Genomic DNA, 25,602 nt, shown 5'->3' on the forward strand with positions numbered 1-25,602 from the left:
GAGGACAAAATGTGTCAGGAAAGCGAGGAGAAAATCCCTTCAATGCCGCCACAGAAGCACCGCATTTCTTTGGACATGCAGAGTGAGAAGGCAATAAACGTCGCACTCAGTCACTCACTCATTCGCAACCATGCAGTGCAGGTTCGCCAGCCGCCCAGTCACAAACAGCGGCGTGCGCTGGTCGTCGCGGAAACGAAATGTCAAACCAATGACCGAGGAGGTCGCCCTTGCAGTCAGACACATCCATCATTCATTTTTTTTTTCACACACCTTACAATTCTTTAAAGAAAAAAAAAAAAGGAGCACGACCAACGCACGCCTCGCCGTCACGTCACGCTCTCATCCAACCACAGGGTTTTGCCTGTCACGGTTAGAAAAACGACTGTGCCTGAGAAAATTAATCCACAAGTTATTAAACGAAAGAAAACAGCTCGAGCGGTTAGTTTTAGAGAACAGGATGCCAAGCATCACGGGTGCAGACAGTCCCGACATCTGTGCAATTGTTTGTTGCGGTGTCAATCTTTTCACTTCCCGGGTGCGTCGTGCAGCAAAACTGGAGGTTGGCTTCTTGCAAATAAATTTCACATGATTGTACTTACGAATGCACTCTAATGCCGTACACACTACTACAACCACTCACTCAAGTATTATTGATGTATGGGCAGCAGTACCGCTCACAAAAATGGCCCAATCATCCTGCAACGTGCGGCTGTGCCAATCAAAGTGGACAATGGTGTGCCCATCACGCTGTGTCTGCGTGGTATTGGCATTACACACAAAGACATCAGCCTTTCTCTAATCTTTCTGAAGCCTTTATACTTTGTTACTTGTAAACTGTTTAGTCAGCCATTTTCTTTTCTGTCTTGGCTGCACCCTCTGCACGTGTCTAAGGATGACATCATTGAAGAGTGCAGGCACAATGAACTGAAGTTAATTGTTGCATAAATAAGGCCGCCAGGTAATGTTAGACCATGATACCACACGATACTGTATCAAAGCCAGACGTCTAGAATTGGGAGAACCTTAAAAATTATCTGTGCGTACACCCCGCCTTCCTTTACTGCCTTGGGTGCACAGTAAATGTTGCACCGTTTTCATGCAGCACTGACGCGTTATATAGAGGTTCATCCAATCTTCTCTTCGTCGTCTTTTTCTTTTCCTGAAGTTGATAGTCTGTCGGCGAGAAGCTCATCAATTTGAGCACGAGCACTGTCGCAAAACTAATTTCCCAGCGCTCCACGGGTTTTCCCGTCGCTTTCTACGCAGCTAGCACCTGTTGCTGTATGCCACTATAAGCCCACGGGCTGCTCACAGCACTTCATGCATACGTTTCCGCAGCAAGGCTTCGCCGCTTCCACACCCCTTAAGAAATGTGCAGATGTCAACAACTGAAACATTCCATACCCACTTTGCGTGAAAGCGTGTTCTTATAGGGGTGTGCGAATCTCGAATATCACCGGATCGAATGGTGAATGCTCGAATTCCATTTGCGAATCGAAATATCTACTATTTATTTTTCTATATGTATTGGATATGAAGAACCGTGCAGTGCCGCATGTCGCGTTCGCCACAGAGCCCCTCATGCTCGATGCCCCCCGAGCGAGCATTTCACTTTGTTTTTGGCACAAACGGGGTGACCAGTGCGCCGTGGAAAGGCCACCCTGGCTGATGCGCACACAGTGGCCAAATGATTCAATTTGAACAGTGGCGCCGTGTTGGCTGGGGCCTCCTCTGTCAGTACAAGGTGTATCCAGCTCCACAGTACCAACAGAAACGATAATGCGGCGTGAACAGAGAGAACGGCAACAGCAGCACGTATTTCGTAAAATGCGAAAGCATGTGCGAAGACCGGGTCGATTAGCTGTCGATAGGCCTGCGCACCGTGTCGTATATGCGGCGACAAACTTCACGCCGCTTCAACAGCTGTTCGCCTAATTATGGGGTTCTACATGCCAAAGCCACGATCCGATAATGAGGCACGCCGTAGCGAGGGACTCCGGAAATTTAGACCACCTGGGGTTCTTTACCGTGCATCCAAATCTAATTATACGGGTATTTTCACACTTTTCCCCCATCGAAATGCAGCCGGGATTCGATCCCGCCACCTCGTCCTGCCGTCAAACTAACCTGCACGCGTGATCACATGACCGAACACAGCCGATGAGCCGCCCGTTTGAACATATTAGCAGCAAGCCTTCCGCAATGGCTTGCGGCCCGTTACCACATCGGCAACACCACATCGGCGAACACTGCCTAGGCCATACGCCTAATCAGCACCGTTTCATTGGGTGTCCGTGACTTCATTCAGAAGGAAAGCCGACAAATCGCCTCGCGAATGAAAGTGAGTGTATGGAAGGTGTTCAGGGCCACCATCTTGCGACACACTGTACAATGGCCTCTCGCTCCTGACACTGTCCGTAGGAGGGCGTCAGTGTCTTATTGTAGCTTCGAGCAACCCGTTCCAAGATTTGCACTGGATTTACATGGAGTCCGCAGGTGTTGTGACCTGGTTGCATGCATTTGCGCGGATGGCGGATGAAAAAAAAAAGGGGGGGGGGGGGAGGGGAGCCTGTCGTGCGAATTTGCCGAGACCCTCTAGATTTCGGAATCTTTGGCAGGTGGCAAATCAAGCACCAAAGCTGACAACGAAACTGAGCAGACGGCGCCCATTCTTTACCGTCGGCGCTGCTACATGCGGAGCAGTGAGTCACGTGATGCACGGTCATTTCATCTGTTGTGCAGATTGGCCTTGCAATAACCCGCCTGCCGGAAAGTTGGGCCAGCCTTTCTGTATTTTGGAGAAGAACTGGTGAGCCAAGCTTTCTTACGCAATAAATAAAAGATTGCAGCAAAACCCAGGTCCTAAAGTGCAAACTTCATTGGTATTCAGCACAAATGAACCCAACTAATTAATTAGTTTCAGAGGAAAGAAAGCGCTTGATTCTGTTTAACAGCAATTCTATTGATAAAAGAAGCCTATTTTCCAGACCTGTACATACTATAACTGAGCTGAAATCAGTGCTGGCATGCTAATTCGGTGCCCCTTTAATAGACAGTTTTAGTATAGCGTACGCTATTCCATTGCGTACGCTAAAAAATAGCGTGTCGTCACTGCGCATGCGCTGAACGCTAAACGAAATAGCGGGTATAGCGGGCGTACGCAACGCAAACGAGTTAGCGTTAGCGTTTTTGCGGGGTTTGCGGAGCTTGCGGGAAACATGGCGGCAGTCCCAGCTGCCCACTTCAAATTGAATTTGGCGTTGCTTTTGTAAAATGCACTTCGTTCGTAGCAAATGACTGTGTAAACGGCTTTCGCTTAGTCTCAGGCCGCTTCGACAACAGAGTATTATGGATAACCTCGTGGTGTTTTCGAGATCGCTTCTCGTTTCGAACGAGTCGAAGCCTAACGAAAGAAACGTTCGAGATGTCAGCGCCACCTGTCGCTAAAGGCGCGAAATAGCCGTAACGACGGCATATGGCCTCCGAGATCCGAAGATATCGCCGGCTAACTAAAATTGTAGAAAACGTGCGCTGCTTAGCGTACGCTATATTATAGCGTATAGCGTACGCTATAGTTGCGGACGCTAAGCTAAAACTGTCTAATAAGTGCAGCCCATACTGTATAAAACTTCGTTTCCATGTACCCAAGTTACTTATGCTATAGTATACTAATAGCTTCCTACATTCTTGTTATGCAATGCTAGGAGAATCCCGAACATCGGCAGAACCACATTTCCTTGCCCAAAATTTGCAAGCACTAAATTTTGTTAAAGGTATTCCGATATTCGATATTCAGCTTTTCATTCTCGATTCAATTCGAAATCTCCTATTTGGTATTCGCACACCCCTAGTTTATTATATTATGCAACTTTACACATCGTTTAACATCTGGGAAGAGCTTCACCTCTGAAGAACACAGTACTGGTGCAGTAACTGTCGTTGCCAATTATTCCTGCTGTTAACTGTTACGAAGAAGCTCATCGACTAGGCGTCAATGTCATGACAAAATTTGTATGTAGTGGCCAACAGTTTCTTGCACTGTGCTTTCTTTCAGAGTTTGCGCATCTCTGCAAGCTGCTTCTCTGCAGCTTTGCAGCAGAAATGAAATATTAAATATTTTTACACCGAAATCATGGTCATGTCAGGGCCAAAAATATGTAAACGAGAAGAATAAGGATATCGAAGGGGTGTGATTTTTGTTGTTGCTGTTAATCACAACCATACAAACTATAAACATACATGCAACAGCATGGTGCTTTACAAATCAAGCTATCGCAACGCCCATCCTCCCACCTACTTTCCTGGGTGTTTTTTGCACAATAATGATTAGCCCTGGTAATATGGAAGATGAGGTTCAATACCCACCTGCAGCAAGTCATCTTTCTGTTCACTTTCATTTCTTTTCACCTCATTATTTCCTAGACCTCAATTAAATATAACTTACCCAATGCATTCTCTGGCTTCATTGTCTGGTATATCACATGGGCAAAAATGTTTTATGAGCATCAAATTTTGAAAATATGATTCATTACATAAAGATAATTGGTATGTTGAAGATTGTTACACCTAGGTTTAAAGGGACACTAAAGGTTACTATTAAGTCAACGTGGACTGTTGAAATACCATCACAGAAACCTCGAAACGCTTGTTTCGTGCCAAGGAGAGACTTAATTTAAGAGAAAATGCGTTCTGAAGCGTCCGCGTACCTCTAGCGCAGTTCAAATCGCCCGCCCTCCGATCGAGGAGTACTGACATCATGGTCTCATAGTGACGTTGCGCCATCGGTGAGTAGAACGGCGTCCGCAGACGGCGCCACGGCTTTTCTGCGCAAAACGCGAACGCGCGGCCAGAAACAGAGCCAAGACAGAGCCGACAGCAGAGCGAAAGCGGGAGTATGGTGGCTAGCGGAAGGAGAAACGAATTACGTCCCACATTACGTCCCACGGCACACGGAGAGTCCGTTTTCGTTAAACTATAGGCTGCGGCGAGCTCGCAGCGTGGTCGGCGTGGTCTATGAGAAGCGACGAGCCTTTTCGCACTCGCAACAGGGCATAAAAATGTGCGAATCGACGCAAAACTCTGCCTAGAAACGTGCTTCGCCACAGCCAGGGCTCAATACGACCCAAGCTGGCACGACCCAGATGTCATTTCCCGCACCGCCACCAGGCGCCGCTACTATACCTCAAACTCCAGCGCAAGACGCCCATAAGCTGGTACTTCATTCCATGACGCTAACTTCGACGTTCGTCGCAATGGACCCTGACACCGACAGATTGGCTCGCGATGGTGGGCTCAGACGGCCCCGCAACTACCGCCTTTGCAGCGAGCTCCCGAACCTTCGATCTGGTTAAGGCCTGAACACTAGCTTCACCAAACAAAAGCCCCTTCTCGCGCAGGAGGTGATCGGACCTGTTTGAAAATAGGTACGGGTACTGGGGTGGCAGCATAGATGACACTGCCGCCTCTGTCTCAAGCGCTCCGAAAGGTCCTTCAATAAGCACCTTTGCTACTGGCAGACACACGCTATGAGCTTCCACGGCTTGCTTGATCCACGCGCACTCGCCCGTGAACATATGGGGTTCTACGTAAGATGGGTGAACTACTTCAGCGATTTGAGCACCGACGAGCGCGACCTGCTGCTGAGGGCTCGCACTGCCGGCGTCGTTGCGTACTACGACGGCGGCCTCGACACCGGCTCTCCGGAGCGGGAAAGCAACGAGGGCTTCCCACGACATCACATGGACGTGGCATTCTCGCTGCTTGTTCCAAATGAAAGTTTCGCGAGCCAGCAGAACCCTCACAGCACGACGCGATAACGAAACTACTGAAACTCCAAAGCGTGCGCGGCGCAGAGTCGAGCGAAAACGAAACCTTTCGAACACCCATATTACTGAAGGGTAACGTCAAAATGTTATTTTTTCTTAAAATCAAATAGACGTAGACAAGTAGCATTTTTTTTCCGTCTTATAATCGAATGACATTATATTTTTAATACGAGTAGTTGAGTATTAGTAACACAAATTATGAGGAGTCCTTTCGTCATCGGGCTAGTACCGGAATGTCGCTGGGGGGTCTCAAATCGTGTCATGCATTTACCTCAATTTCTCGGTTACTAAAGCTCTGTTCGCGATTATATTGACGCCTTAGACGTTCTAGAACATTGCTCTACCACTTTAACTTAAGTTTCTGGTAACCTTTAGTGTCCCTTTAACTGTATACACAATTCTTCTAGCCAAACCGCTCACTCGTTCACGCTTGCATTTTTATAGAAAGGTGGCAATTCCTGGCTTGTGCAGTTTAGTATAGAGTGAACGCTCATTAATTCAAACTCTGACATCTCGAAATGTCGGTCAGATGGTCATTTTCTTTTGACGTCGCAGTGACAACCCGTGCGTTTTTCACCCTTTACCAGAAAGTTTTTTTTTGTGCCAACCTCCAGACACCCCGAAATCTGGACTTCGAAAATAGCAGAAAAGGCAACTAGGAAGCGTTGCTTGCACTCACTTCTCACCCAGCAACAGTGAAGAGCGTGTGGAGCCAAGCTCACTAGCCGAGCCAGGCACCGCGCCGGGCCGCACCTCCTGCTTACTTTTCCCCCTCATTTCGGCCTGTCACCCCTCGCACGCACTCTCTCGGCCATGCAGTGTTGTAGCCTCGTGCAGCAGCGGTGAGCTGGGAGTCAAAGTCTTTCTATTTCTCCCTCTCATTTGGGTCGTTGTCAGTGACCACATCAATGTGGTAACAGCGCATTAGTCATGACCTTGAGCAACACAATACGCGCTTTTGAGCCGGCAGAATCAGACCCCGCACTGCAGAAGCCAGCGTGCAAGCCAACAGCGTTTCAGCGAGATCATGACTTCATAAGGATGCTCCCTTTATGCTTGTCCGACTGTGAGGCATAAATGCCACATCGCTCGTAGGCGTCTGTAAAGGCACGACGGTTGCTCTTTTCCACAGCTCGGTTTAACTTTTAAAAGTGAACTTGTCCGGAATTCATTACAATGCAGAAAGTAGCAATGTCAGCTATTTGGACGTCTGGAACTAGTTATGGTCATATGACTGGCTTCAAATATTGGATTAGCATCAATTGCCTCAATTCACTGCCACGCATGCTGTCTGGACACGGTGCCTGTAATGCCGTTGCTCGTAGACTCTGATGTGTCCAAAGCCGATGCACGCAAAAAGTAAGGTGTGCTACTGGTGGCATTTTGGAAAGGCTCCATGTGGTCCATACACAGCCAGCAGGCTTCTGTATTCGTGATTTCACTTATCCTAACATTTGATGTTTCATCAGAACAGTGTCAGGTGATTTTTGCTTTTTTTCACTGAGACATTTGCTTTTATGGCTTTACACTGCTACAGAAGCCGCCTACTTCCAATTTATCCCTGGCAAAACAGGCAAGTAATACACACAAACATGGTATTAAACTGCAAGCCCCCCAAATGGCACGCAATGCTTAAAGGGGCCCGAAACACCCCTCGGGGTTGGTGAAATAACATAGTCCGCTGGTAGCATACGCGGCTGTGAACATCTCGGCCAAGTTTTACGTGGAGCTTCCAAGCGGATTGCGAAGTCACTTTTCTCTCAAATGCTCTCTTTCCAACAGAAGGCCCTGCTCTCTTCCAGACGCACTACTTTGTCATTCCATTAGACAGCTGCTATTGGCCCATAGCCAACATCAAGCTGCTGTCGGCTACATGGCGTAGATACCGCAGCTGCCGTGGGGTGCCGCCACAAGTCCACTGGCTAAGCATACCGTGGCTCGCCCAGGACAACCGTATTTGGCTTAAGTTTAGTGCGTCGTAAGCATCGAAAGCACAAGTCATGGCGTCTACATCAACATCCAAAATGAAATTTGAACTGCGTGCCATGGTGACATCTCGAAGGCAGAGCATCGTGGGCCCGCCCCCTTGCACCGTAGCTTTCGCAGAGCAAAGCACTGAAGAAGGAACGGGAGCAAGGCGGAGGCCGTGTTTGATTGCTAATAGGTCGGCTTCTGCTTAACACATTGAAGTACATATTGAGGCTAACTATTTCTCAAATAGCCTAGTTTCACTTCAAATGCCTTCCTCCACTTCGATGAAGAGTGGTTCAGGGCCCCTTTAAGCATGAATGATGCCAGCGATTTAGTCGGAAAAGTCATGGATACCTGGTGCTCATATTTATGCAACATTCAGTATGTAGGCCTGATGTGCTACGTCGTAAAGCTTACCGGAAACATTCGACACATCTTTCAAAGCACATCTTGTCAGTGAGACGTGGCATGACCTACATTGCAATGGAGATAATGCCAATAACAGCCAAAACCCTGTCCAGTTCTGCTGCCTTCTGCACCCAAATACCTACAAAATCTACACGTGCACAGCTTGAGAGGCAACACTCCTTTCCCACACGCAACTTACCAAAAAGTTACGTCAAAAAATGAAAATCCCTCCTCAAGCCAATCGAAGGAAGAGACAAAGCTTTAGAAACTAAAGGAAAGGAGTGTTTCCTTGACGGGGCGCAGACAGATGCAGTTAAGCAAAAAAACAAGGCAGTCACCAAAACAAAGCCGTTAGAACACAGCTCAGGCAGGTTCAACGATTTGGTCTGAAAATCGGCAAAAAGAACTGCTCCCTAGAGGCTTCCATTCATGGACAACCATGAGAATTTTCCATTCAACGGCACTGCTGGGTTGCTGCCCAGTGGTCGCTACACAAGCCTCGCCCAGTACTCGCAAAGCTATCGCACTACATCCCGCATGGCCACAAGAAATGCCTATGCAACGGCAAAACTTTTTACAAGATGTGCAGACGACGCTAGTCACATTGCAGCTAACCAACTTTTGCCCAGAGTGTCATTAAGGCACTGAAGCAAACTTCAGAGTTCAGAGTTTTTCAGGTACCGCTGCCAAGGCAGCGTTGAGCAAGAACCTTGAGCTGCTGACTGCATTTCGGTCAACAACTCTCAGCCTCGGGAGGTTTTCTACCGTTGTGACCAAGTCGTTAACAAGTTTGCGCAAACATACAACTCTGCTCATCATTCGGCGTGCACATGGCCTATGGGACTCCCAAAGGGCTCGGTGGCAAAAGTCATCATTATGTGTGAAGACGAGGCATTAGGTTATGCAAGAGCCAAGACAAAAGTGTCACTCTTAAAACGAGACAATGCGCTGAACCTGAGAAACAATCAATACTGAATGAAGATGGGCCAGATTCAAAGCTGGCCGTAGCCACGAAAGCCTACCTTCAATGACCACATCATATCCACACTGACAGAACAGGACGGATGACAAAGCAAGCGCTGTCACCTGTCCTAGACAAGCACTGTCGCCGGTCTTATTCGGCACAAAAAATTTAGGTGTTATGGATTTCCAGCTACTCTCGAACAATGTTTTTTGCCCAACAGTGGAATCGACTAGAGTACTGCTAAGAAAACGTTCTAAAAACGCACCGGCCAAGCACAGAGCCCGGCTGAATCAATACCTCGTACTAAGCCGTGCATCAGGTCGTGGATAATATATGCTCAGGACCAGAAGAAATGCTGAACTGCGCTACGAGAGACTATGTCAGCTACATCCACAAGAGTGAAGAAGAACCTGTAACTCCCAAAGAATAATCCCTCAGCTAGTGGAGAAAGGAACGATGAATGGCATGGCATTTGTCTTTCATGAATTTCAGGTGCCTCTAAGTCAATAGCAGGGTGTTCGAAGGTGCGTGTTCAGAAGTATACTATGCATCGCAGGAGAGCACCTTGGAGGTATTCGCACATGCTGCAAATCGAGAAAGCAAGACACTCTCCTTACCACCTGTAGAAGCTACTAACGGAAGCTTTCAACCTGAACAGATGCTTTCACTGATTGGCTTACAGAACCTAAATTTCAAGCTGCGAGCACAGAATGTTCACGTTGAGAAAGAACTCCTCCAGCAGGTGTTGTTCAAGCTAAGGTCTGCAAACCTTCCATTGCCAAGAGGTTCAAGGCGATCGCAGCAACTTCTGCCAACTTTTGTGAGCATCACCTGTTGAAAGTCAGTGAAAAGGCTGGCGAGAAATTTGCGATGACTTGTCTGCCAAATTCTGTTATTCCCAACGACCCAGATCAAATGCAAAAAAAAAAGAAACAATTCAATAAGAAACAGCCGTTCTCAACTTTGGCTGTCTATTTTATTGCCAACTGAACAAGACAGCAGCGCCCCCAATTATCAATTGCATACAGCAAGCAATGTGAAGCACCTAGAGCTCAAACCTGGTGACTGCCAACTTGGAACCACTACCACAGCCTACTATAGAATGCTTACGAGAGATTGTGCTGGGTGTACTTTTTCATCCATGAAACACACTTAGCTGTGACCTCCTGGAAACAAGACGCCTCTCCTTTTCATCACAGGAAGGGCTCACCACCACAATGCAGTCTGCGTTGAGCAGAAGGAGTGTACTGACTTGACAATGATTTAGCGCAAGTTACTGCCAACTGGAGGCAAAAACTGCTGCTAGCCTTTGAGTTTCCCAAGACCATGAGCCACGGCCGAGTGAACGAAAACATTTTCACATCCGTCTTATGCCCCACAAGCAACAGCGCAGCCAGCACTTTCGGCTGTCCGTCGCATCTCAAGCATGGCACAGCGAAAAATACAGACTTCTAAATCTACGGTTAACAAAAAAAAAAACAGACAGACCACCGCTTGTATAGTTACCTTGAGATACTACATGCTGCGGTGGGACAGCATACATTTGTTTGACTAGATGATCGCTATAGAAGAAGAAGAAAAAACATGGAAAGAACGTGACATCTTTCGTTTCCTTTTCCTCGCAAGTCCTCGAAGTTCACAAACTCCCGTCGTCCCACCATCATCCTTCCAAAATGATGTGTCCCCGCTTAAATGCCGTCAGTCAGCGTTGTAGATGGCGCAACACAGCAGACGACGGCTTCAATCCACTGAAGAAGACATGTCGTCAACACGTATGACGTCTTCCTTCGCCTTCCCTCGCTTATTCAAAACCACCACAATTTTGAAGGATCCAAATTCAATAGGCAGTTCTTCTCTCTTTTTTTTTTCCCAACAAGGAGAAAAAAAAATAATTTGACAGAAATTAACATCTAAGGCAGCACAGTAGGTGATGTTTGCACTGAAGAAGATGCAGACGACAGGTAGCAGAGCAGGGTCGTCTGCTGAATTATTTTTCAAAACGTCATTTTCCCCGTCGTCCCTGAGGAAAAAAGCACAGGGGAAAAAAATACGACGAGTGGATTGCAAAAAGTTCGTTTCAAACAAAAGGCAGTACCGGATATTCTTTTTTTTTCCTTTCTTTTCTTTTTCTAGTCTCAAGACGTGTACAGGCAACAAGAAAGGTGCCAGATTGGTCAATACTGCCTGCTTCAGGAGCAATGCAGCAACTGTGGGAAGTCTATTGTGGTTATGTGATTTCAAACAGCTTTTATATATGTTATACAAACATATAGTCCTTCTGCTGACTCGTCGCTTAAACAGCTCTGTAAGAAAGAGCGCCAATGAATGTACGACTAACCACCTGTGTCCACACACGGTACCGCCTATAGTAGACACAGCTCCACAACAGTTAAGCACGTTTCTTTAACTGCCGTTACTAGTCTGGCACCCGTCCTGTTGCAGGCCCCGTCACAACGAGCCGTCGTCACGCCAGCATTCTTAAAAGGCCGTCACCAGAAAAGTCCATCAAGCACCATCATGATCCCGCCGTAGTTCAAAAGTAAACGCTTTACGGTGTAAGCAAACCAGACCTTGAATTTCATGTCCCACTCGAAGATTGAAGTAGTTTTATGCAGGCACAAATGTTTCGCTGTTAATGTTACGCTGCCAATGATTCCCAGCATTTCATGTCTTGGCATCAGGAAGGCTGACGTGACTTGGGCGACATATGAAGCACCAACAAGAAGTGGAAAAGCACTGAGAGCGATACAAACCTGTTGCGGTACTGAAAACAAAACGCTCAAGCAGTGCACGTCAAAGCTCACTTCATTTGCCACGTCTTGACTAGTCAGTGTTTAACGTAACAATTGCATCACAAACCAGACAAGAAATAAGTTACTGCAACTGCAGACAGTTTCATCAAGGCTTGCAGTGCCTTGATGAAACTTGATGATGATGATGAGTAGTGAGGTATTTCTACAGCAAGTTATCAGTACATCGGAAAATTTACGTATAAACAGCATGAATCATTTAACATGACAATCGTTGGTCAGTTATTACATTGATTAGAATGCTTACTACTAGTGCATTCATAAACTTTCCCACATTTCTTCTTTGGGTGCGAGTTAACGTACACGGTATTTACCAAGTATGCAAAATGTACTTTTATTATTAGCAATCAGCTTTTAATAGTATTACCGGAGCTGTATGCCACTGCTATGGCTCCTTTATCAGCCACAACCCCCATATTAAAACACAAAACCATATCGCAACTCTACGTGTAATGTTCCAGAGTGTTGACTGTATTAGCAAGCCGTTTACTTTCAAATTTATCACTTAGGCTCTTTTCCTTAACAACAGTAATACAGCATCTGCAAGAAGCAGCCCCCCCCCCCATGCCATGATAAACTTGCAGTAAGAAAAAAAAAAAAACAGAGGGGAGGGGGGGCGTGACAAGCTCTGTCATTTAAACTTAGAGGATTCACTTAGTAAGATCAAAGATTAAGCTGGTTGGTTCTATAGGATTCTGCATGACCTTCGAAGGCTGTTTTTTTTTTTTTTCAATGTTGCTATTATAAAAGCACAAGAATTTTTGTGCGCACGCGTGTGTGACGAGTGGAGACGTGGCAAACGAAAGCACAAGAACAAGTTGCATTTATCTCAAGATAACCTAAGTGGCCCACTTTTGGTTGCTGTGTACTGTACCCACCGGACCTGCACGTTCTCTGATAGAATATTCTGCAGGCTCCATTTTTTTACAAGTTACACATAAAGACAAAAATTATCCAGAGAGCTGCACAATCATAGTTTCTGGCCAATCAATAAATGCTTTCTCGTATTGCAATCAGAGTGATGTCGCCTCTGCGCAACAAAGAAGTCATCTTTGCATCAATGTGCTCCAATTTCTTTGTGGTCGACAACTACATCATGTTTAGTTCTAATTGCTGCTCCACATTAGTAAGTCTTCCTACCACGCTGTCCAAGATTACTTTTTTTATTAAGTTAATTCTTGCATTCACTTGCTCATTCATTTTCCTGCAGCACCTGTGTGAAATTACTGCAAATGTGCAAACACGGATACAAAATAAATCATGGCAACAACAGAATTCCTCCTAAAAGAGTAAGTCTAGCATGGTCTGTGGTCCAGTGTACTGTGACCCATGGCACCTTGTGGAGCCTATCACATTAAAATGCTGCAGATCACATGCTGATACACCTAAACACCTTAATATACATTTATTGAATTATGCAAGATTGCAGAATTACAACCTACGCAGCTATTACGCCATAAGAAATTATCGTAGCCCTGACACAAGGCCTGAAATTTCTTGTGCAGACAAGCTTCTTGAAGCCAGACACTGCTCAGTCTCAGAAAACAGCAGTTAGGATGTCGACATTACTACAGGATACATATTACACATTGTTTCAAACTGTTTCCTCCACGATGTAAATTTGATAGGCTTTGGCAAATTGGAGCAAGTTGTAGGCGCAATTAACGGTAGGTGCAATTACGGGGGAGTAGTAGTTAAAGCATGCTCTACAAAGGCTTTTCTTTTGAGTGTGTGCGTGTTGACAAGACAGCCTCCCAACACACTGTAGAACTTTAGCAGGTCAGGAGAGAACACAGCAACAACCAAAAATAAAAGTAATGCATGCAGACATCCCAAAACCTTGTCGATCCAACCCAACAGCATTGCGACGAATGATTGGTCATAATTACAGGGCAACACGGATGGACTCAAAGGGCCCGTCTTCAGCATTAGGACAGTGAGCTAATCAGCGATCCCTAATGCATGATTATGCGGTGAGGTCATTAACATTTTTTTTCCCCTGGCTTTTTTCCTTTGACATGGACAAAATGGAGACACCAAACTGTTTTGTAATGGTAGCATTTTTGCTTGAATACATGCGTGCTTCGGTCGCCAAGCAAAACGTTAATTCCTGCAGTCAAGTACAGCCCAACTCTCTTTGCATCCTTAATTCCAAAAATACTGATCTTCATTCCCATAACAAAAGAAGAAGATCAAGAAAACACTGCTTACGGTAAAGGAATTTAAATAAAAAAAACAACATTCCAATTTCAAACATAGCAGGCAAAGCTACCAAAACTAGAGAGGCCTCTTGTGACTCTCACATTTGTTCGCAAAGAAAGATACAGTCAACTTTTGCTAATTCTACCCCCACAGGACTGATGAAATTCATCGAATTATCTGGCAGGTAGAATTGAATAAGATGCAGGGAAAATGCTATAACACACTGAGGATTCATTTGGCAGAATTTGCCCAATTCTACACATGCCTGAATCAAATGTGCATCCCTTCTTATGCATCCAAAGTAGAAATCTGTCATAGAAATAACATTAAAGGTCCTAAGCAAAGTAGGAACGTAATGCACACCCAATTTTTTTACCAAATACAATGGCCAAGGGTCTAATATGTGCTGCGCAAAGGCAGCCGGTTTCTTTAAAATCAGCTTTGCTGCACGGTTGTCTTCAAAGCCAGCTTCACCGCAATACAACCGTGATATGATGTAAAGCATACAAATGCCACAAAGGCAGTTTTGGTTTCATAACCGATTGCACCGCACAGAAAATTTTCGCCCAATTTTCGCTGAGAAAAGAGAGAGAGAGAAAGACCGCATTAGCATTGGGACAAATACTACAATCAGACATTGAGAGCTATGATTAGTGCTTGAAAGGCTCCCTAAGGCTTGTCAAAAAAGAAAGCTGTTTTCAACGGGAGATGACGTTTTCAATTCACTGTACTATAAGCTCCGCGGAGACAGATATGCCACTAAGGGGGCCACTATTGGGGTCACCACAGTCGAACTAACTGAAGCCTTTAAAGGTATACGGCATGTACGTCGACGTAACAATGTCACAAAATATGACGTAAATATAACATGAAAGGCATCACAGATCTCAACTTATTAGGCACCAAAGAAGGCACCATGTTTCTGCGACCAGTGCCCATGGCGCACTGCCTACAGTCGCAACCACAACATAGTACATTGCGTACTGTAACCTTAAATGCACACAAGTAATTAGTCATTTGCTGTAACCTTACAATCATAATATATGAAGCTGCAGTCATAATTTATGAAGTAGCTATTCTGCTGAGCGCTTCAAAGATCAAGAACCGCACCGTGAAACACACGGAGCAAGGCTTCAATGAACGCATTATTTGCATAGCTTTCACAGCGTTGTCTGCTAAGTGTGAAACTAAGTATACCTATGGACTGCCTAAGCAATATATTACTATAATAAGTACACCACGACTCACACTGGCTTAAAAGGGCTAAGAATCCAAGCGGCCGACTCTCCATCCGCACTGCACATATTCTCGTACAAACCAATTCCATTTTTTTTTGTCATGCTTCAGGGCCAACCATCGCGGCAATGCTGGTGGGTCAGGCACGGCATCACCACGGTTACAAGAGAGACAAGACACGATGACAGGCCCGCCCCGCCACAGGAGAGGCCCACTTACATGACTTCGTTGACTAGAAAACGTTCCACACCAAACACCTTGCCCAGTGGGTCGTGGCCACAGACGATCATGGTTGGCAACTTGGCATCAGTGAGCCGCCGTTCCATGACATACGTTCTCACAAGGTCTATTATCTGCATGGGAGGCACACACACCTTTAATCACAAAATGTGAAGAAGAAAAAGATCAAGCAGGCGCATTTTTTTTTTTTCAGCCTACATGGACCGAATTTAAGAGGCTCATCAAAGAAATTTGATGGAGTCGTAAATCTGTAAGGCTGTGAAGCAGGCTGCAAGCTTGAGTAAAAAAAATGTTGCTTGCTTTTTCAGCCACAATTATATCTCCCAAGCTCTCTATGGCTGCTTGCCGGGAGATGTTTGCTTTGGCTAAAGAGTCATGCCATTTTTAGCTTTGCCCCTTGTTTACAAGCTAGGTATTCAAAAATTACAGTGAGTGTGGTGACAAATATATGGTTGTAACCATTTACAAAACAATACTAACAATAGACACTACATAGGCAACAGTGTCAAATATTTTCAAATCTATCATAGCATCAAGTGTGCTCGTTTTCATGATAGAAACCACTTCCCCACTACAGTGCTTATCAAAGGATTCAAGGAAGGTATACATTCAGGGAGTTTTTTAAACAGTGTTCAGAGATTCTTGATGTTCTTCTAGAATCCAAAGGTACTCCACATTTTCAATGTCCACAATTTATTTGTGGACAACAATGAAAGAACTGCATCTAAAATGTACCACATCTTGCTCGTAGCACCATGGCATACCCTTTATTTACTCCCACCAATCAGCAAAATAGCACAACATAATCTAGTGCATTACAGGCTTTCAAAGTCCTACAAAATCCTAGTTTTTCAAAATCCTTGGTAATGACACCATAGAAACTCTGTCACTAGGAATACAAGACGTTCTAAATGAGCAAATCAAACTTAGCCAGTCATATGACAACTGCAGTAAACTATGCTTTCAAATTATCAAGTAGTAACAACTTTTGTAATTGTGCTGTTGGTGCTTTCCAATGCTTTCATGCAATTTCAGCATTCAAATATAATCATGATTATGAATGCAAATCATTGCTTCATGCAAGTCTAACAGCTATTTAGTATTTATGCACAAGCCAATACAAACCTTCGAGCAAGTCCTCATTTCCTCTGTACGTGTGTCTTACACGATTTATAAGTACCTCACATAGAAACACAAATTAAGTTTAAACTAGTGTTAGTACAGTATTGCAAAACTCTAGGCATATACGTTAACTTTTACAGAATTGAATTTAACGGCCAAAGACACCAGTGACAGTATTTTCATGCATGTCGGTCATTTTCGCAGAGGAAAAGTTATCAAAATATGCCAAGAGAATTGTCTGCGCTGAAGTTGGCGTCAAGCAGACAACAAAAAGTTAGAGAAGCCGACAACGCTGGTGATAAGCCTTTGCTTATATTTCAATGTAACGCGATTCTCAGTTGACAATTCACTGCACTTAAGCAGACGGACTCAAGAGTGATGGTGCAAGAATTTCCGTACAGTGTTGCCACCTGTCAACCATTTCCTCACCTTTTCTCGTTTACAAAGCCTCAAAACACAGCATGCAACACTGACATAATTACAATTACAAAATCTTGTTGGCTAACATCTCTCAACTTAATCTTTTGTAATTAAACACCAACAATAGAGAGTTCTGGCATGTCTGCAAACACTTTACCATTTGCAGTTTACCGAGTTACCAGGGGGATGTGGGATCGTAACAACGCTTGTAGCAACTTCTTGTGACGAAGAGCTTAACAAGAAAGCCTACAAAGCTAACACTGCAGTGAGCTACCGTACTCTACTTAACTGCGGTGCAAGGCATTGGTAACAACATAATCATTAATGTGCTGCCCTTTTATGATTTTCCTTCAACAACAACAAAAAAAAAAACTTGTGCAAGACAAACATTTTCCAAATACATTGTAGTGGTACAAAGCATCACAAGGTGTCACTACTAGCTTCTTTGCTGCTGCCGACCATGGCTGTGGTAACCCAGTAAACTGCAAACAATAAGAAGTTAGCAAACAAGCTAAAGCTGTCCAACAACATATTTTTAAAGTGTCCTTAAGATATGTTAAAGTATTCTTTAAAAACTTACTTGGCACAAAACAAAATATTACTGGAAAAAATGAGAGCCAGCCTTTCTTTTCTTGAAATTCGAGCAGGAACTTTAGTGCTGGTCTGTCATCAGTGTAACGTCAAACTTCAAAGTACACCTTGCTGCACCTGGGTCATTTTGGTGCACAAATTAGTTCCCAAACCTCGCTAGGCTGAATCTCTGGCTCCTTTAGAACACAGTGAAGTCCTCCTTTGACGATATCAGATAATAATTACAACTAGACCCCGAGCACGCGCTGTCAAAATTCATGGCATTGCGGCAAGCAGCTCGTACAATCCCGTCATGATGGTGTCTGCCACCAGTCCTTTGTTTTATCATCTCTTCTGGCTAACCGAGCTTGCTCTGACAGCGAGTGTAACTAGCTTTGCCAACCGTCTCGAAAACAACATGCTCACATTTTTGTCTTGATGCAAAAGCTGCACTAGTGACTACAGTTTGTGGAGTCGACCCACATTTTGTAAGCTCAAAATGTATGCAGCGACATTCACCCTCTATGTTAGCAATTCCCTGTACAAGAACTGAAATCGGGGCCGGTTAGTATTCATACTTTAAGAATCAAAGTGCCACAAGAGGCAGGCAAATACTGGCAATACCTGCAGCTAACAAGACGTTAATGACAAGTGAGCTTATGTGTGTGCCCATATTGTGGTGTACACACATGCGCTTTTGAGGTTGTAAGCACTGGATTCGTTGAAGAGCAGGCTGAAAAACAGGGGTCCACATGCCTGCGAGGTGCCATTATTTACTTGATTCTAACATGCACATTTTTCTGGGAAAACGCACTAGAAAATGACATGCACATCAGAATGAAGCACAAAAGCAAAATTGCATAGTGACAAGCTAGTGTGACTGTAACTGAAAATTTCTGTAGTCCGATCCAATTCAACACGGACGGGCATGCAACAGCCCCGACGAGTAATTCCCGGACCACACTGGCTCTTAAGTAAAAATTTTCCTTTTTCCAAGTGACGAGAAATCACCATTACTCTCTCTTACCAAGGTACGTGAACTACTGAGAGCACTGCAGCCATCAATTCTCAAAGTCTGAAAAACGGCATGCTTGTTACAATCGAAGGCACGTTAGATTTAAGCAAATTTGGCAACACAGGATGCAACGTTTCAACAGCCTTCGTCAAAATAAGGGTGAATTCTCACTCGCACGTTATCTTTCCTTTAATGCCGGCACATGGTCACAGACGCAAATCGAAGCACTTTACTTCTACATGTACAAAATCACAAACCTGTCGTCCAAAAAAGAAAAAAGAAAGAGTGATAGCAAGAATTTGCGACTATGCGATGAGCTTAAGAAGGCCAGAGAGACTGGTCAAATTAGATAGTGCACTTATTTTTTAACCCTTGTTAGTTTATTTGTATATACAGACTTTTAACACGCCAAAGCAACATTGGTTACGGGGGATACCTATCAGAATGGTGGGCTCAAGAGTTAGGCTACGGGGGGGTTATTTGCCATGCACCCCCATTAGAAGTGCAGCTCCTCTGGATGGAAATCCAACTCGGAACAGCATAGCCATCTTGCCTGCTGTTTCTACATGTGCTCCACATGTAATTCAACAATTCGCATGCCGTCAGTCGGGATCCTGCCACAACAACTTGGGCGTTCCTAAAGAAATGCCCATTTTGAATGTGTAATTTCAACAACAAAAAAAGAAAGTGAACGATAGAACTCAAAAGCTCACCTGTGGGAAAGTAAAGGGCCCCGGCTTAGCCCCCACTGTTTTAAGGCACTCCATGAGTCCATCCTTTGGTATGAAGAGCTATTCACACAGTGGAGCGAATTCACACGGTCAGACAGGCACAAGACAAACACACACAAAAATGTACTAACAGAGCTGACATGCAATGTTGCCAAGCTAAAAACTTTAAGGGACACTAAAAGACAAACACAGAATTCAGGCTGAGGTAGGACGTTACAGAAATGCTAGAAGATCGCAACAGACGATATGCAAAACGTGCGAGAGCGCTTGTAGGGCAACCACCGTTAAGTAAGGTGTCAACATACAAGCTGGTGACATCAATGTTGCCACCATATGTTGCCCGAACTGTCTAAACTTTCAAAACGCATTTCTGAGCTTTAGCAGTTATACTATCAAGAATGTGACCATCTTGTTTAGGGCACGGCCAGATGTGTGGGAAAGCCTGCTTGAAGAACTTTGCCTATGGTCCCTATTTCCTTCCACAAGCACGTCGGCCTCACGATCTTGTAGCTACTCTTTACGTGCCCTCTTCTCACAGCTTCCATGATTTGACAGCTTGAAACATATATGGCGAATGCTCTCTATCCTGCTTTTGACCTCTCGCGGTCATGGCGATGTGTGAGCACGCGAAACTGTGGCAGGCCATTTCACACTGCCTTGAGGAGTACTTCGTTTAATGCATAACAGGCAAAGCTATGAAGGCTAAGCTAAAGAGACGCAACCGAAAAATAGTGGGTCACACAGGAAAGGAATACGTATAGGTATGTGTCCTCTAATTCGACGTATGCTTAAGTTCCACACTTTTATGCCACAAAACATGAGAATTGTTACGTGGAAAACATTGCACATTTTAATCTATTTGCCACCAAGCAAACACAGTGACACATCTATGTGATCTGCAACCCACAGCACACTACTAGCACTTGTGGCCATAACCTTGTACATTGGATACGGGAAGCATAAAGGTACAAAAATAAAGCGCAGTTTGACATAACCACATATTCCACAAGTTCAGTTGTGATGTGCGACCTGGTTGCTCTGTAGAAAGCGACGCCGATTAGTAATTGAACTGCGAAACGTGTGAAGTAAAACTTCCATGGCCGCACTACATGCGTATGCATCTCCAGCATTGCCTGCTAAGTATGAAACAGTATAGTGATTTTCACCTGCTGCCTTAGGGCCAAAGAGCAATAACTGAGGCCAAAATAATGTAACGATTATATTTTGACAATATTCCTTGTTGTGCTTTGTTAGTGGTCCAAGCAGCACTTCATCTATTATTACTGAGATCAACCAGCCATGAACAGGTGGCAACAAAGGAATACAGTCGAGCAAAAGGAATCCTTGCGCAATAGCAGCCCAGTTCTATAAGGATGCTTTCTTTTTGTTCCCTCTCTCAGCTGCTAATATCTTCGTCGTAGTGACACTACCAGGTGCACACCTGCTCTTGCACTGAGTCATTAGACATTAGCTTTGTGCTTCAGATCACTTGACACACAGGGTTAATGACTGTAAAACAAGCGCCTAATTTCAAGTGAAGCAATGAAATCAACTTTTTTGTCATTTTTCTTACTCACCTAAGCTTTGCTCTTTGTGAAACCGGGGCATTCAAAGAATTGGAAGAGGATCACAGACCACAAACCTAAAACATCTCAGCCTGAATCACAATTTACTTTTGGTGTCCCAAATAGTGCCCTGTGCCAAGAATGCCGACACAATGCCCTAAGAATTTACGTTGCTACTAAAAAAAGACCAGCGAAGCATGCAAATTAGGAAAGTGCATAAATGTTGAAGCAACGCACAAATGCTACTTCCCTCCACCAACTTTATAAGTGTGGTTGTAGGTTTTGATGCATATCTTAACATACATGCCAATGTTGACAACGCTGTTCTTTGGCAGCTCTACCAACAGAAGCACACACAATAAAAACATGCTAGTATCAAAACCTCCAATAAACACCCCTTTTAGTATTAACATTAATTACTAGCAAATGGGCACTTCAGTTATACTGCTAACATGAAAGCTCAAAACAATGAAACAACACGCTACTGACAAGCATGCAATTAACACTACATATTTCATGCAAGAGTGTGCAAAAGTTTAGCTGAGGGCATTTTTTACGAAATGCTTGCTAAATTAACAAAAATAAATAAAGAAGTAAATGACTGAGAAAATCCCAAACCACAAGTACGCTTGCCAACACGCGCAAGCTCGAGTAGGTGATTTGCGCCTGCCATGCCTGTCAAAGAACGGCAATTTGCATCTACAAGAGACGCACACCAGGGTGCACACCTGGCATTGGTGGCTGGGCGTCTTCGACAGACTTCGCTTCATACTGAGCTATTCATACCATTTCAATATGCACAATCTATAGTCGGATACAACTTTAGAAAAAAGGGGAGGCCCCGCCCAGATGACCGAAGCGCAACAGCCGATTGCTTCCGCAACTAAAATAGTCCCGTTCGAAAAATCGTGCTCTTGAAACGCGCAATTCTCGATATAAATAAAGACTTTTGTATTTTGATGACTGGTTTACTAGAGCTCATGTGCTACAGCACATCCCGGATAGCAACAGAAAAATAACCCCGTGCCTTCTACAATGTTGCCTGTCATCTGCTCTTTAGCTTCACTGCAAGTGACAAAAGTAGAAAGAGTAGCTCTGCATGGCTTTTGCGCTTGTTCAAATGCACATGGCGTATCTACTACTCATTTTCCAAGCTTAAAATTAATCAGTTGCTATTGAAAAAGCACTTATATAAAACAATGAATTTATCCCTGATGCACACAGCTGACGTGACTTGGCCCAGTTCAAAGCTCGGGCGGCCATCTTCTTCGTCAGCAGGGTCACCGGCCGTCTGGCTCATGACGCCAGTCCAGAGTGCGCGCCCATTGGTGAATGCTCGTGTGCATCCGCGGTGGAGGAGTAAACACCCCCTTTTTTCTAAAGTTGTATCCGACTATAGGTATGGCTACTACCCGTTGGTTCAACTGGTGCACGACAGAGCCGCTACACACCATTTAGCATGACCAGACGAGCATACGAGCACGATCTCCAGTCCGGTCGTGCACGTTGCAAACGCTGCGCTACGTGCACAACGTCGTTGCTCCAAGCAAGTGGCGCTGCGAGCCAGCCCAAATAGCCATTATCTGTCTGTGCAGATATTCACGCTCATGTCGCACTTCAATGCGCACAAGCCGTCCCGCACCCATCCACCCATGTGCAGGAGCGCAGATGTGAGTTTGTGCGTGCCGGCAAGCATACGTGTGGCTTAACTAAATACGTGCACTAAGTGGAGTAAGACATCGAGCATAGTTTGCTGAAAGAAAAAATGGTATTCGCATGTGCAAGTTACGTGTGGCATAGGCAAGTTTATTGCACGCATTTCAGTGCTTTGGAAGATGCAAGCGCAGCACCGAGCTTTGACAATGACTGCAGGAAACGAGATATGTAACCCTAATCGGTTGTATGCGGTGCTAAAATGCAAGGATTGGGTGCCGTAGCACACAGGATAGCATGCGGCACTCTATGTGGTGCTCACACCTAGTTGTACTAAGCATCTCGATTACGCTGCCGTGCAAAAACGAGCATGACATCGGATGTGTGTGCAGATTGCTGTGCCTTAGTGTCAGTCAGTGGCGCAGTAGCTGCCCAGTATGTCCTACTGGCGCACACAGAAATGCCTCAATCACCATAGCAGCTAGCATACTCCAATAAGAGTTTATCAGACACATACACAAAAAAAAAAGTAAATTGGTTCACCAAACTAAGTGGAGTAGTGTTGTGAAGAGATTTCCAGCGATATAAAACAGCCATGCAGTCAGGTGCTTAAGCAAGATGGCTTCTCCAGTTCTTTCCTCATGTATTTCAGTAGTAGTGACCAGACAGTCGTCAAGGGCTCCAAAATAAATCTCTGCGCCTTCAATTTACCACTGCCGGCAACAATTTATTAATCCTCTCTTCTTATATGTGGTCTTACTCCTAGGATGGTGCCACTGCTACAAACACTGAAACAGCAATTACTGAGCACCTTGTCACCCACTGTCTACTACTAGCAACCTATGGCACAATATTGTGAGCACGCTGTCTTAAACAGGTTTCCCCAGAGATTATACTTTTTCAAATGTCAATTACTCGCGCCTGCATGGTCAAATAAATAAATAAAGGTAGTGAAAGAGGTAAATAACCATAGGTGCAATCTTATAACAGTTCCCCGACAAAAGAACGATCCTGACCAACCCCGCGAGGCCAAGCTAATGGTTCACTTTCCAAACCACTTTAAGATCGCACCTCATGTTTACTAAACAGTTTGTTGACGGTTTGCAATCATACACACCATGAGACAACTGATAGAAGCGTCAAGCAAGGTGCAATTTTAAGTTACAAAGAGCTGCAACAATAAGTCAAAACGTAAAAGTGGACCCAAATGCCAGTCAAAAGCAAACTGTGAGGAGAAGGGGTGCCAACCAAGGACGGTCGCAAAGCAAGTAAGTATGGAAAAGGGAAAGGCAAGAGCCAATTGGGGAATCAGCCTCCTCGTCTTCCCTTTTCTTACCTGTTCAATCGACACACGGCTCATGCTTTACTACCTGCAAGAGTGTACAACACACACACACATACAGACAAGAGTGGTAATGGACCAAATTCATGGGGAGGAAAGAAGAGACTTGAACCCATTGTTGAAAATCGTGGGAACAAAAAAAAAAGATATGCCAACGTTGAAAATTTTACACCTTTTGTTTTTATTTCTTTCTCTTCTCTGTTTCGACAGGTTTATCTGAGAACAACTTGCACGGAGCATTTTAACAGCAGTTAAAAGTTGGCCATAAGGCAGCAACGCCAAGCCTCTAAACAAGCACCGAGCTGGCAACGTTGGAAATGCCTTAGGGTAATGGTGTGCTCTGTCAACATTTTTGTGTCAGCCTGGCTGGTGAGGAAGGCTGTGGGCAATAACCAAGAGGGGTGTGTGTGAGGAGAAGAATGAGGTGTATTAAAAGGCTAACTGCAATAGAGTTTCACTTTGTTTAAGTTTGTTCTAAATCATAAGCACAAACTATCAAAGCAATCATGGCAAACCTCAACCTTCAAATGTTGAAAGCAGTCAAATGCAGACTATATCAATATATAGCATATTTTTAGTTATTTGGTTCGTACACTGTTGAATGGACTCAAGTGAAGTGAATTTTCTAGGCCTTTTCCTGTACGACTGGACTGACGCTGCGAAAAGAAACACTTATCCAAACACACTGCACTTTGATCTAAGTCTGCCTTGCGCAAGCTGATGTGTTGGTGTGTGCTGTCTCGTAGGCTAGTGCAGGAGATAACCCGAGTTCCAGTGCTCTAGGGTGCTTCCGACGTTGCCTAGCATAGCTCAGTGCTTCTTTAGGGTGCAGGAGTCTTTCAAGTGCAACTGAGCTTTATTTCGACTCAAAATGCTTCGTGCGAGCCACCCCAGGTGATCAAAAATCAACAAGCAGAGCCATAATTTTACCTGGCATGCAGGTCAGAGGAATGAAACTTTGCAAAAATTCAATGATTATCTTTGTACTTGCACTACATGACGACAGGCAAGTCTGCGAACATAATCAAAGGGCTAACTTGCACTGGCTAGCAAGTTGTTACCTCGGCAAGCTAGATCAGCTAGAAATGAAAACAATTTGTGCAGCTTTTTAAATCTTTTAGCTCTACAGGTTTCTGTTAAATGCAAATTCCAATGAAAAAAAAAAAAGTATATTTCAGCCATTGACAGTTTTCGCATAATGAAGCATAATAAATTATTGAGATAGAACTCCAGCAAGATAACCAAAGCAAGCAAACTTGCATTCCTGCTGAAAACATGCCAACTTCCTCGATTTTCACCAAACTGCTTTGCTTGCTCTTTTTGTGTGCATAATTTCCCCATACGTACAAAGAAAAAGCCTTTTCTTTTTTTCCTTCAAAAGAACTTGAATATTTAAACTGGGCCACATTGTTTTAATGGTTTATTTCTGCTTTAGGCAGCTACATCCAATACCATTTTTGGCATTAATAAACACTTTAAAAGGAACCTGCAACAGTTTTCTTAACGGCAGAATTCAGCCATGTACTCT

General features: G+C 44.5%; 1 protein-coding gene across 5 annotated transcripts in view; it reads right to left on the bottom strand.

Moving 5' to 3' along the window:
* LOC142563881 (E3 ubiquitin-protein ligase Mdm2-like) overlaps positions 1 to 25,602 on the bottom strand; it is a 70,707-nt gene that overhangs the window by 39,636 nt on the left and 5,469 nt on the right. For 2 of the 5 annotated variants that reach the window (XM_075674564.1, XM_075674565.1), the window contains exons 2-5: positions 24,069 to 24,102; positions 19,497 to 19,574; positions 15,636 to 15,769; positions 10,675 to 10,730 (exon numbers count right to left, since the gene is read on the bottom strand). In XM_075674564.1, coding sequence (XP_075530679.1) covers positions 10,675 to 10,730; positions 15,636 to 15,769; positions 19,497 to 19,574; positions 24,069 to 24,092 — 292 coding nt within the window. In that variant the 5' untranslated portion in view covers positions 24,093 to 24,102. The remainder of the gene's footprint in view (positions 1 to 10,674; positions 10,731 to 15,635; positions 15,770 to 19,496; positions 19,575 to 24,068; positions 24,103 to 25,602) is intronic. The other 3 variants (XM_075674566.1, XM_075674563.1, XM_075674567.1) reach the window with 2 other exon arrangements.

This window comes from Dermacentor variabilis, chromosome 11, assembly GCF_050947875.1.
Source record: "Dermacentor variabilis isolate Ectoservices chromosome 11, ASM5094787v1, whole genome shotgun sequence".
In the NCBI taxonomy this organism is placed as follows: Eukaryota; Metazoa; Arthropoda; class Arachnida; order Ixodida; family Ixodidae; genus Dermacentor; species Dermacentor variabilis.